The 11976-nt window shown below is 43.7% G+C and overlaps 3 protein-coding genes across 6 annotated transcripts in view; 2 read left to right on the top strand and 1 right to left on the bottom strand.

Annotated features, from left to right (window-relative positions):
• The first annotated feature begins 4 nt into the window (after positions 1–4).
• LOC9640629 (uncharacterized protein YtfP) lies at positions 5–2329 on the top strand. 4 transcript variants are annotated; one of them, XM_024676829.1, is made up of 16 exons: positions 5–126; positions 185–337; positions 404–463; positions 524–625; positions 684–771; positions 817–959; positions 1010–1111; positions 1170–1241; positions 1295–1394; positions 1458–1540; positions 1599–1676; positions 1721–1819; positions 1874–1924; positions 1977–2033; positions 2089–2130; positions 2203–2329. In XM_024676829.1, the coding sequence occupies exons 1-16, from the start codon at positions 61–63 to the stop codon at positions 2269–2271; spliced, it is 1365 nt and encodes a 454-aa protein (XP_024532597.1). In that variant the 5' UTR covers positions 5–60; the 3' UTR covers positions 2272–2329. The 4 variants fall into 4 exon arrangements, with proteins under 4 accessions (XP_024532597.1, XP_024532596.1, XP_024532595.1 ...); XM_024676828.1 differs by having other exon boundaries at positions 512–625; XM_024676827.1 differs by having other exon boundaries at positions 404–625; positions 1736–1819.
• On the top strand, positions 2314–5211 carry LOC112346918 (nuclear pore complex protein NUP62-like). The gene is given in 10 exon segments (XM_024676818.1): positions 2314–2626; positions 2629–3900; positions 3965–4079; positions 4136–4199; positions 4245–4367; positions 4420–4497; positions 4558–4661; positions 4723–4810; positions 4868–4966; positions 5016–5211. Coding segments are annotated over 10 exon segments (2289 nt in total). The 5' UTR covers positions 2314–2379; the 3' UTR covers positions 5115–5211.
• Positions 5212–7493: 2282 nt separating this feature from the next.
• The window catches only part of LOC112346894 (pentatricopeptide repeat-containing protein At4g02750-like), a 29886-nt gene continuing 25403 nt past the window's right edge, over positions 7494–11976 (bottom strand). The window contains exon 6 of the mRNA XM_024676753.1: positions 7494–7825. Within this exon, the coding sequence (XP_024532521.1) occupies positions 7494–7825 (332 nt within the window). The remainder of the gene's footprint in view (positions 7826–11976) is intronic.

Genomic DNA, 11976 nt, shown 5'->3' with positions numbered 1-11976 from the left:
ACGGGCAATGGGTTTGTGTGTAGCGTGTGTCTGTAGATAGGCGACGCAACGAGCATTTGGATGGATTCATTGGGTCTACTCCAGGGAAGTAGTTACGGGAGATCTTCTCTGGCGAAGAACCAAGCGGTTTGCTCTGGACCTTTTTCACTGAGATTGCAATTGACACCGTTGCTTGTATGTGCAGGAGGGCGACTGTGTGGAGAGTGGAGGAGACGAGAAACAAACGCTGGTGGTAGTAGGGGGTGGCGCTGCGGGTGTCTATGGAGCCATTTGGGCTAAAACAGCTTGCAAGCATCTCAAAGTCGTTGTCTTGGAAAGAGGACACTTTTTATCCAAGGTTCTTTTCTTGCTTTCCATTTCTGGTGAAGACCGACTCTCGTCCTGCTCCTCTTTTCCTACCTAGGTGAAAATCTCTGGGGGTGGACGCTGTAATGTTACTACGGGCTTGTTTGTGGAACCGCTGGTAAAGTATAGTGGCCGAGGAGTTTTACTCTTTAAGTTCTGGTTCCAGCCGTTGTCGCAGCAATATCCAAGGGGCCACAAGGAACTTCGTGGATCTTATTTTAGAGAACACGGACCTCTTGAAACTGCTGCCTGGTTTCATGAGCATGGAGTTCCGCTCAAGGTCGAGCTTTAGTTAGTACAAGTGTGCCTTTGGCTAGCTTCTATTTTTCGTTTCTCAGACCGAAGAAGATGGAAGAATGTTCCCAGTAACCGACGACTCCGGAACTGTTGTGGAATGTCTCCTCAACAAGGCTCGACGAATTGGAGGTTCGTTTGGTCTTTTTACCGGATATGTGCTTGAAATTCTTGCAGTTTCCTTGAAGAGCAATGCGCTTGTGAAAGACATTGTGCCGCTGAATGGACGGTTTGATGTTCACTTCAAGAATAAGAACGAGCCATTCTCAGAAAAGCTACAAGCGGACTTTGCTCTACTTGCAACTGGCAGCTCGCCACAGGTATCAAGAGTGTCATGTTGCTAGACTTACCGAAGACAAATGATGGACAGGGGTACAAGTTAGCAAAAGAGCTGGGACATGATCTTGTTTCTCCCGCTCCAAGTCTATTCACTTTTAAGGTTGCAGATTCTAAGCTCGGAGAACTTGCCGGAGTAAGTAAGCCACAAAATTTTCTTGTTTAATGAGTTTGTTTCCTTTGTTGGATTGAAGGTCAGCTTTGAACATGTTTCTGTCGACCTGGAAATTCTGTGCTGGAATAAACGAAGTGTCAACTTGCGGCAGGTGTATATTGTTTGATCGTGATCGAACAGCTTTGCGATGTTTTCCCTTTCCAGGACGGGCCACTTCTCGTCACGCACTGGGGATTGAGCGGTCCTGCTGTGCTGCGTCTCTCTGCATGGGCAGCCAGGGACCTCCTCAAGGTAGACTACAAAGGTTTGGAGAGCGATGAATTTATTTAGTGATTTTCGCGTTTGACATTGAGGAGTTTTGATGCAGGAACTTTGTGGGTGGACTTCGCACCGAAGTTTTCCCTGGACGAAGTGAAGAAGCTGCTGGTAAAGCAGAAAACACTTTCCCCGGTAATCATCGATTCTCAGAAAACTTCCGTAAAGTTGCAAGTATGTTCTCTTCCTTCAGAGAAGAAAGCTAGATAGCGGCGCCCCTTTGGTATTACAACTAGTGAAGCGATTTTGGCAGTACCTGATCCATCGACAGGTATTTCTAGTAGGCTTTCTCTCAAACATCTAAAAATCTTTTAGGATCTAAACGAGGAGGCTGTGTGGTACGAGCTTTCAAATCGACAGCTGGGTGACTTAGCAGGCCTCCTTAAGCGGTGTTCCTTCCAAATCTCTGGCAAAGTAAGCTCCTTTTCAACCTCGTCGGATCTCGTGACAATGATCTTTGTCTATCAGGGGGAGTTTAAGGACGAATTTGTAACTGCTGGAGGGGTTCCACTCGACGAGGTAAGCTCATCCGGCTCCAAAATCTCCGGCAGCTCTTTAGTGTTTTCAACAGGTGAATCTCAAAACTATGGAGAGCAAGAAATGCTCTAACCTCTACTTGGCTGGTGAGGTACGCGGAGCTATGAACTTAAAAATTCCACTCCTCACACTCTTTCGTCTTGCAGCTTCTCAACGTCGATGGCATCACTGGCGGCTTTAATTTCCAGGCGAGTGAGAGCCAAAGTCTCGAGATTTCTTACGACCATGGTGGTAACAAATGGTTTCTTCTCCTTTTCCAGAACGCATGGACGAGTGGCTACCTATCGGGATCAGCCATTGCGAAAAAAGCCACGTCGCGATCGTTGTAGCGAAGCTTTGAAGCTAGAGTCTCGCGAATATCCCAGTCATTAAACTGTGATTAGGGTTTCTTGGAGCAAGGTTTTAGGGTTTTAGGGGAGCGCGCGCGAGCTCCAGGTATGGCGGGCTTCACGGGCTTCGGCGCCAGCAGCAGCAGCACGCCATCGACGGGATTCTCCTTCGGCACGTTTGGAGCAGCCAGCAGCACGGCGTCACAGCCCGCATTTGGGTTTGGATTCGGCGCCACTCCATCCTCGGCTCCGGCTTTCGGCAGCGCCACTCCCACGCCCAGCTTTGGTGCCAGCAGCAGCCCGGCATTTGGGTCCAGCAGCTCCACACCAGCGTTTGGCGCGTCTCCGGCATTTGGTCCGCTACCCCGCCATTTGGGGCCAGCACTAGCCCGGCCCCGGGATTTGGAGCAGCGACGAGTAGTGGATTTGGAGCAGGGAGCTCTCCATCGCCGGGATTTTTTGGAGCGAGTAGCAGTCCGGCGTCGGCATTTGGAGCGAGCCCGTTTGGAGCAAGCAGCTCTCCCGCGCCAGCATTTGGAGCGACCAGCTCTCCGGCATTTGGAGCGGGCAGCTCTCCGGCATTTGGAGCGAGCAGCACTCCGGCATTTGGAGCGAGCAGCACTCCGGCATTTGGAGCTAGCAGCACTTCGGCATTTGGAGCGACCAGCACTCCGGCATTTGGAGCGACCAGCACTCCGGCGTTTGGAGCGAGCAGCTCTCCAGCATTTGGAGCGAGTAGCCCGTTTGGATCAAGCAGCACTAGCCCAGCCCCGGCATTTGGAGCTAGTAGTAGCCCATTTGGAGCGAGCGGGAGTAGTCCTGCGCCGGCGTTTGGAGCCAGCAGCAGCCCGTTTGGAGCGAGCAGCAGCAGTAGCCCAGCTCCGGCATTTGGCGCGAGTGCTTTTGGAAGCCCATCACCCGGGTTTGGAGCAAGCACTAGTGCTTCTACGTCGCCCTTCACTCAGGCTGCGCCACTCTTTTCGAGCCAGGCACAGGCGGCTACGTCTTCGTCGCCCTCGTGGTCGGCTCCTCCATCCTCGGGCTTTGGATTCGGAGTCTCTACCGCCACTGCTTCTTCCACTCCGCCACCCTCTCAAGGCTTCTCGTTTGGGAACAGTTCCGCTGGCTCTCAGTCTACTCCAGCAACGACGCAAGCTAGTGCCGGTTTCGGGGGATTTGGCCAGAAGCCATTGACTGGAACGAGCTCGTCCTCTGGATTTGCAGCCTCGCTGTCCACACCGGCGTTTACTTCGTCGTCTGCGAGCCCGAGCACGACGCTCAGCCTTGGGAACACGAGCTCTTCGGCGGCGCCGTCTTTGTCGTTTGTAGCACCTTCAGCAACTCAACCCCAGCCTGCTGCTACGACGCCGCTCGCTCCAGCACTGTCTTTCAGCTTTAGCACTCCCGCAGCTAGTTCGAGTGCTGCAGCGTCACCGGCATCGCCATTGTTTGCAAGCTCTGCTGCTTCGCCTCCCGCATCGGCACCAGCTCCAGCTTCGACGCCTTCTATCTTTTCTACGCCGGCTCCTTCCACTTCAAAGCCGCCCACAACCAGTGCAGCTCCGTTCGCGTTTGCAACGCCAGCAGCAGCTCAATCTTTGGGAACCACTGCTAAAACTACTGAAGCGGGTACGCTATATCCTTCTGTTGTTAACAATGTTGACGGTCTTTCTTCATGTTATTCTACTCCCAGTGTTGACAACGCCTGCAACAACAACACAGGGAAGTTCCGGAGGTCTCCTTGTTTCATCTGCGGCAACAACTACGTCAGCTTCTATAGTACCTGCACCGACACCAGCAGCCTCTGCGTGAGCTTGCTCATTTTCATGTTGTTTAGCAATAATATGGAGGAATGCTTTCGCAGGACCCCGACGGCTGAAAAGACTCCCAAGTTCCCATCAGAGATTGTTGGGAAAACTGTGGAAGAGGTGTGCTATTACATTACTCTGAGCAGCTAACAGTTTGTAAATCAGATTATAAAAGAATGGACGTACGAACTTCAAGAGCGGACGGCCAAGCTTCGTAAACAGGCTGAGGCACTTGGGGAGTGGGATCGGCGGATTATCAGCAACAGGAATGTGCTCATAAAGCTCGAGGTAAATGAGATTTTGGCGAGAGTGTTGTCTTTAACCCGTCTTTTCTTCTCAGAGTGAAGTTGCAAAAGTCGTGGAGTCACAGCATGGGCTGGAGCGCCAACTAGAACTTATAGAAACACATCAGCAAGAGGTAAAAGGATTCCCAACAATCTAACTCGTAGATGTCCTACTTGGCTGCAATTGTTATCAGGTCGAGAAAGCTCTTGAAAGTATAGAAGAAGAGGCTGAACGGCTCTACAAGGACGAGCGAGGACTCGTTCTTGAGGACGAAGCCACAGCAACTAGAGATACAATGTAAGTGTTCTTTCTGCGTGGAGAGATGTTTAGCTGATTTCTTTCGTTTCTTCTCTTGCAGGTTTGAGCAAGCAGAATTCATCGAAAGAGAACTGACTCGAATGGGTGAGCAGATCAAGGAAACTGTGGAGAATATCAATGCGAGTCAGGTACTAGAGAGTTTGACAAGTTTTGATCGAGGCAATGATGATTTTGTTGTTTGCTAGGGTGGGGACATACATATGATTGAAAATGCTAGTCCACTCGACTTGGTCGTGAGAATTCTCAACAACCAACTAACTTCACTCGTTTGGATTGATGAAAAGGTTTATCTCAGGTTTTCGACTCGATGCCTAGATTGATTTTTATTTCCAGGCTGCGGAACTATCCGCGCGAATCCAGAAGCTTTCAGACAATGGCATGACTTTCAGCACCAGAGGCTTTCCTCCTGGGGTCAAATTGAGAGGAGCTTAGACTGATTTTGTTAGAACCGATAAATTAGAGCAACCATTGCTGATCACTTTGAATCTTTTACTTCGAAAAATAAAAAATAAAATGTTTTGATAAGCAACTGTGAGTGCATGGACACTTGGAGCTCACACAACCAAATTTGAAGATGCTAAACCATTTATAATAACTTAACAATAATATAATGCACTATAATTACTCTATGTGGTTATAAAATGAGATTTAATAAAACTTTGAAACAACTTTTTACACCAAAATGAAGACAAATAAACTATAGTAACCATTTGAAAAATTTAAAAGCCAAAAACGTTAATTATGATACTTGTGCAAAGGTGAAAATCTTAAATAAACACATACTTAAAGAGTAAATTTATCTTGCCAAGTTTCTTTAGTAAAATTTTATTTTTAATAATATTATATTAGAAGAGCATTCAATGGAAAAAAGATGAAATAAAATAAAGTTAAATTTATGTGAAAATAATGAATAATAGTGATGCTATTTAAAATGTATTTTATGTCTATTTCAAATTGTATGTGATTTGAGTGACCACAATACAAAAGAAGGTAAGGTAATAGTATAGGATATAATTAGTAGAAATACACATTTTCTTGTGAATTATCTTTATATGAGATATAAAGTATAATATTGGGTTGAAATTAAAAACTAAAATGATTTATCAATGTCTATTTCAATTTGTTGTAAAGAACAGGATTTCACAACATTTACTTTCAAATGCTAACATTTTCAAAATATTATATCAATGGATCCTTCGAATTTTCTCAGTCAAGAATTAAAATAGGACAAAGAGATAAGATCAAATTTATGAGGCTAAAAATAAACAGATTGATTATAAAGACCTTTACAAGTAATGGTTAAATATTACCATATTAAACAATGGCGGCTGAAGTTCAAACTCTTTGATTGCTAAGAGCAATGCCTAATGACAATTTCTTTGTCCATGTAGAACCAGATGAAGAGGGACTTTTTTCTCCAGGTTCTCGACCCAGCTCTTCTTTCTTTCTGATTGCAAATTGGAAGGGGCCAAGAGGCCAAATTGAGCACCAAAAGGATTAAAAGAAAAATTTATTTGCTAAATGTAATATTCTAATATTATATATGGTACACGTTTTTTTAAAAGCCAATTCGATAAGGGTAATTATTTAATAAAAAAGCCTTTATTGGCTGCTACCCAAAAATATTTAAAAGGATGGCTTTGAACGAAAGTGAATTCCAACACGCCAAGACGGCCAAAGTAAAGCCCATTTTGTATGCTCTTTGTCTGGAAACGATGAATCTTTGTGAAATTTTTTGGGAACTTACAGTGGCATTGTATGTGCCACCTCTAGGACCACCTTTCAAAGCTTGTCTCACCTTCAAATGAAAACCAAAATATAAGAGCAAAGTTCCAAATTTATGACAAGTTTTCTTACCACTTTGGCTCCAGCAGCAAAGACAAGCATCCAGCACCTTGGCTCAGCTCCACTACTTCCCCCCAAAGTCTCAAGAAAATTGGATGGATCCACGCAAGCTTTCTCCAAAACTCTAAATGCTGCAAACACCTCTGGAGCTGGGATTTTCTTGCTCTTGGCAGCGGCCTTTAGCACCAAAACGCTCTCCTCGACTTTGCTATCCACTTCCCCTGAACGATTGTGAAAGAAAGCTTTCTAGAATTTCTATACGAGTGAAAATTTACCTTGAGATTCTCCAGTCGCAACCCTGGCATGAAACTTTCTAGTTCTGGTACTTCTAACTTACCTGTCCGCTTTGAGAGCTCCAAATCCCAGTGTACTATGGCGAGGAGAGTAAGATAAGGGCATAAAGCTAAGATCCTATAAAGATATTAGAAGTCAGTGAGGTCCGTCAGGGTGCTGGAAAGCATGGTGCATTTGGGATTTTATTAGATGTATGGGTGTGTGCTTCAGATGCTGTGTGTGTGTGGGTGTTTTTAATTTTGTTTCACGCTGTTCAAATATACTTTGTAGTCCCCCTGTGACAAGTCTTCAGGCTGCGTCAGGTAAGCAGCAGCGGTTGTTTGAGTTGGCGTTCTTTTTGCTAACCCCTGTGTTCTCTGCCCCTTGTGTCCTTGGAGGTTTACTTTTTCTTGCCATCTTACTTTTTTGCTCTGTCTGGTTTGTATTGCTGGGGAACTGTACTTAGTTTCTGCAGTTCTCCTTTTGTGTTTTATGAAGTTATTTTTTCTGTTTGCGTTTGTCTCTGGTGACGAGCGCTTGTTCTCTGTCATTACGATTATTGTCCCACCTAGCTGCGACACTTTGAATTCGGGACTCACAAGATTTTGTTCTTTTTGCAGTTACTTGCTCCTACAGCCCTTTGTCCTTGGAAGATAAGAAGCTACTGGACGAGTTTTTACGGGGGATTTGTGCTCAGTAATGGCGTTCTGGAAGGAGACCCTCACTTTGCTGCATCGTTTGCATGAGCAAAGGACCATTGCGTTTGACAAGTTCTTGGCTGCTGCCACCCAATGCGAGTGAAGCAGGCAAAACGAGGACACTCGATGCGGAAAAAACCTCGTCAGACAGGAAGCTCCCACTCACAAACAGCACCTTGAACAAAATCTTCATGGCCATGAGGTATTTCTTTATGATGCGAGGTTCCAAAGCGTTCCACTCTTCTTCTGGACGTACAGCCTCTCCACGCACAGCCCAATTGAGAAAATTAGATGGCGAGCTTTCTCCAAAAGGAGGATATGGGAGTACTATGGTTTCATCAACATTGCTTGACTACTTAGCATACTATAGCTTTTGAAATTTATATTGCTGATCTGGTCCAGAATATCTGTTATCCAGAAAAAATTCACACATATTATTATTACATCAGTTCAGAGGTGTTTGCAACATTTAAAGTATTATATATAGCAAAAATTTGTGATTGCAACTAGCAAAATTGTGTGTGTGTGTGTTTATATATATATATATATATATATATATATATATACATATATGCATAAATTATTAACACACATGTATGACTCACAAAGTAATATTTTGAGCACAATGTTTTTTAGCATGTAAGCTAAATTTTAAACACTTTTTGAATACTACAAGTTGAGCTTGCTATTGCTACATATTTAAGGTACTTTCCCTAGTAAATGAAAAACACTTTGCAAGAAAGTGGTTTTGCAATAAATAAAGAAAATTTTATATAAGTGAATGTTAAATTGAGAGAAGGCTACAAAATGAAAAATCCTACCTCTTTGTTTGGAGTGGACTAGTGTACATTGCACCAATATCTCAAAACCATAGGTTAGGAAGGGGTATCCCCTCAAAGAGTGTTGTTGCAATTTAAGTGCTTCTTGAAGAAATTCTCCCCTAACAAGGGATTATGTATGTCAATAGCAAACTAAAAGACGCAAGATATAAAGTGAGTTGGGAAATGATAAAAGTTACATTAGCTCATGTTTACTTGAAGCAAGTCTTGCAAAGAAGACTGGAGTTAATTCTTTCAATGCGTTTTAATGTGGAGTCACCTATAAAGATATCCTGCCACATCTAGATCATGGTTTTGACACAACTTCTATTTTACAATATATTGCAAGCTAGAGCCTTAGGGCATCTATTTACACAGATTTATTTATGCCGATAAGTGTTTGAAGAGTCTAAATAATATCATGCACTTGGTGGTGTTGTTTATATGTGTAGAGAGCTTTTATATCACTAGCATACTTGTGTCAATGAATAAAGGAAGACCAACTCCTTACAAATACTACTGCAGAGCAATTTTATAATTTGGCCAGCTTAAATACATATGAGATCACTAGGTAAGGGAGTTTAATGAAATAAAGATAGACATAATGAATTGTGGGAAGGCCACAAAATATTATTTTTGTGTGGTTCCCCAATTCACAACTAGGTGAAAATTATGCCTTTTCATACATATCAATGATAATGTGCCTATAGCTGATTGAACACTTTTGGAGGGAGGTGTGGTGCATGGCAATGGTTTTTTTGTTTCATTTTTATGAGCACAAATTTGTGATGTATTGATTGTGATCATCATCTCTCTTCTCATTTCTCACAATTATAATTCACTTTTTATGGTTGTGGCTCATTTCTCATGGGTATAGGTCATTTCTCGCTGTTGTAGCTCATTTCTTGTAGCTTGGAAGTGTAGCACACTCTAATGTATGCACTTGTAAGCCACAAATTTTTCCTTTCCAATTTACCAATTTACCTCGTCTATCCGACCAACTCTGCCTTGGCTTGTGCTAAGTTCCCTCGCCAAGGTTCCCGCCTATGGTACCAGCTCCTACTTGGTTTCAGCTACTTACTGCACGAGCAACGGAGTGTTAGCCATCCATCTACGGATTCCCAAATCTCTCCCAATCCCCCTCCCCGGGTTAGACTGGACTTAAGGTTTGGCTACACTCCCCGTAGGCACAAACAGCCAAGCCCCCCAAGCCTCCAGATTCTTAACCCCCCTTGGTTCCCCAAGACTTGATCATGGGGCCCTTTAAATCCCAAGTTTTGGGGGCAACCCTTGTTTCGGGACGTCAGGGGGAAACCCCGTGGCCTAACGGCCCGGTATGGGTACCTTTACCCCCCCACTTCCATCCCGAAGGGAAGGCCCAAGCCCCTTGGAAGGGGGGGGGCCAATGAGCCCCAAGGTTCTTAAGGGGGGCCCCCCTCCCCCTGAGCCGGGGGCCCCCCAGTCGGTTTCCCTTTCGGGAGGGGGAGCTGTTTTTGGGCCCTTCCCTAGGGGGCCCCTCCGGCCCCACTCAGGCCCATGTTTATTCCCACCCAAGACCCCTTGGGCCCCAGTTTCAACCTCAAGTCAGTTTGGAAGCCCCCCTGGAGAGTTTTTTCAAGACTGGTTCCGGGACCCCATTATCCTTACAATAACTTTTGGGACCCCCTGTGAGCCCCCCCCCCCCCCCCCCCCCCTGGGAGACGCACGCTTTGGGCTTTCACCCCTTGACCCGTATTAGTATTTGGACTTAGTCTCTGGCTCGATCTCGGACCCGATTTCGGATCCGACTTCGGATTCGGTCTCGGACTCGACCTTGGACTCGGTCTCGGACCCGATTTCGGATCTCAGACTTCGTCTCGAACTCGGTCTCGAACTCGGACTCGAACTCGGTCCCCGAGTCGGTCTCGGACTCGATTCCGGACTCTATCTCGAACTCGGTCCTAGAGTCGGTCTTGGACTCGATCCTTGACTTGGTTCCATCCGATGAACTCTTTGTCATTTCGGTCAAGCTTTTGGGGATCCTTTAGCCTACGACATCTCGGGGAGTCGGTTCCTTACAGTACTGTGCTTGAATGAATCAATCTTGCCTCTCATTTCTCATAGTTTATTTGCAATATAGTGCTCTAAGTGGCAAGTGCAATTGATTGGAGTGCAGAAGTAAAACATTTCTTTAGGTGCTTGGGGTATTGAACATGATGGTTTTTAGCATTGTAGTGATTTGTTACACTACAAATTAATAGTATAAACCTTTTATTATTGGGATTTTGTTTCTTGGCCTAAGTTTAGTGGTTGCTGCAGTGATTATGTTGTAGTGCATTGCAATGCAATGGTTACACATAAGTAAGTAACTAATTTATACATATTCCTCTCCAATGTATATGTGTTTTTTAATCTAGATTCTTCTTTCCATAGCCAATGAGTTGATAGTTTTACACCTATATTAATGATAAGCACCTAGGTATATAGCTATAGTATGGCATTGTTGAGTCCAAACATTTGTATCACTTTGTTGGTGTGGACATACTTCCAAGCGAGTCCCTTATTAGTATATTTTGAATTTTGAAATGCATGTGCAGTTATTCAACTCATTTCTTTTGTAGAATATTGAGAATTAAAGCATTATTATGCTAATTGAGGATAGTTGCATGTGGGGATACTAGTATGTTTATATCATTTATATACCTCCACATATTTATGCTTATATGTGTTTTTTTTTTCTTTCCAAGAGAAAGATTCATGCTTTATTGGACTAGACATAGTTTAGTGGCAATAGTTGCTAAGACACATATTTGAGATTAAAGACCATATTATCCTCTTTTCTCCCGACATAACAAGCATGCGTGTGTGTGTTTTCCATACAACCCTCCTCTATTGCAAGTCACAGAGCTAATAGCACAAGTGGAGGATAATATTGTGGAGGAAGGTGAAGAGGGAGTGATGGAAGAGCATCTCACTGTTATAGAGATTGTAAAAGAAGAAGTGTTGAATTTTGAGAATGTAAAAGAAGCAACTCTGCAAGTGCAAGATCACACATGACGGAGTTGATGTCACTACGAAGGTGTGATAAACATCTATAACATATAATCTTAATAGATATCCTTTACTTCGTTTTAGTTATTTTTTATTTGTAAGGTTGGTGCCACACACCTTGTAACACAATTTTACATTATATAGCATGAGGTGGTGAATGAACATAAGCTAATGGTTGAAGGCAAAGTCATCAAAAAATGTGATGTGGTAGAAGACCCTTTATAATGTTATAAAGGAAAAGCCTTCACACCATTTTAGAGTTTAGATGCCAAAAATGCAATAAACCATACAACATAAACACATCACAAACATCACACAATCTTAGTCAAGAGTGATTTCTTGTAGTGGTTATGATTTTTTCGCATGAAGGGACACTCTTGATAAATGAATATCTTCTTCATGTTTTTTTATATATACATATCTATATATATACATATATACATATGTATATATGTACATATATACATATGAACGAGGAAGGTGAAGAGGGAGTGATGGAAGAGCATCTCACTGTTATAGATATTGTAAAAGAAGAAGTGTTGAATTTTGAGAATGTAAAAGAAGCAACTCTGCAAGTGCAAGATCACACATGACGGAGATATATACATTTCTGTTCGAAGTACCATAAGT

The sequence above is a fragment of the Selaginella moellendorffii genome, unplaced genomic scaffold, assembly GCF_000143415.4.
Source record: "Selaginella moellendorffii unplaced genomic scaffold, v1.0 SELMOscaffold_18, whole genome shotgun sequence".
Lineage (NCBI taxonomy): Eukaryota > Viridiplantae > Streptophyta > Lycopodiopsida > Selaginellales > Selaginellaceae > Selaginella > Selaginella moellendorffii.
The sequence above is the reverse complement of the archived record's forward strand: the minus strand, read 5'-3'. Positions and strand labels throughout refer to the sequence as shown.

Bases quoted from the DNA above. Each gene is read 5' to 3' on its own strand.
- LOC9640629 (XM_024676826.1), top strand. From the start codon at position 61: ATGGATTCATTGGGTCTACTCCAGGGAAGTAGTTACGGGAGATCTTCT. The intron at 772-816 runs GTTCGTTTGGTC...AAATTCTTGCAG, and splicing joins CAAGGCTCGACGAATTGGAG to TTTCCTTGAAGAGCAATGCG. The intron at 1,677-1,720 runs GTATTTCTAGTA...AAAATCTTTTAG, and splicing joins AGTACCTGATCCATCGACAG to GATCTAAACGAGGAGGCTGT.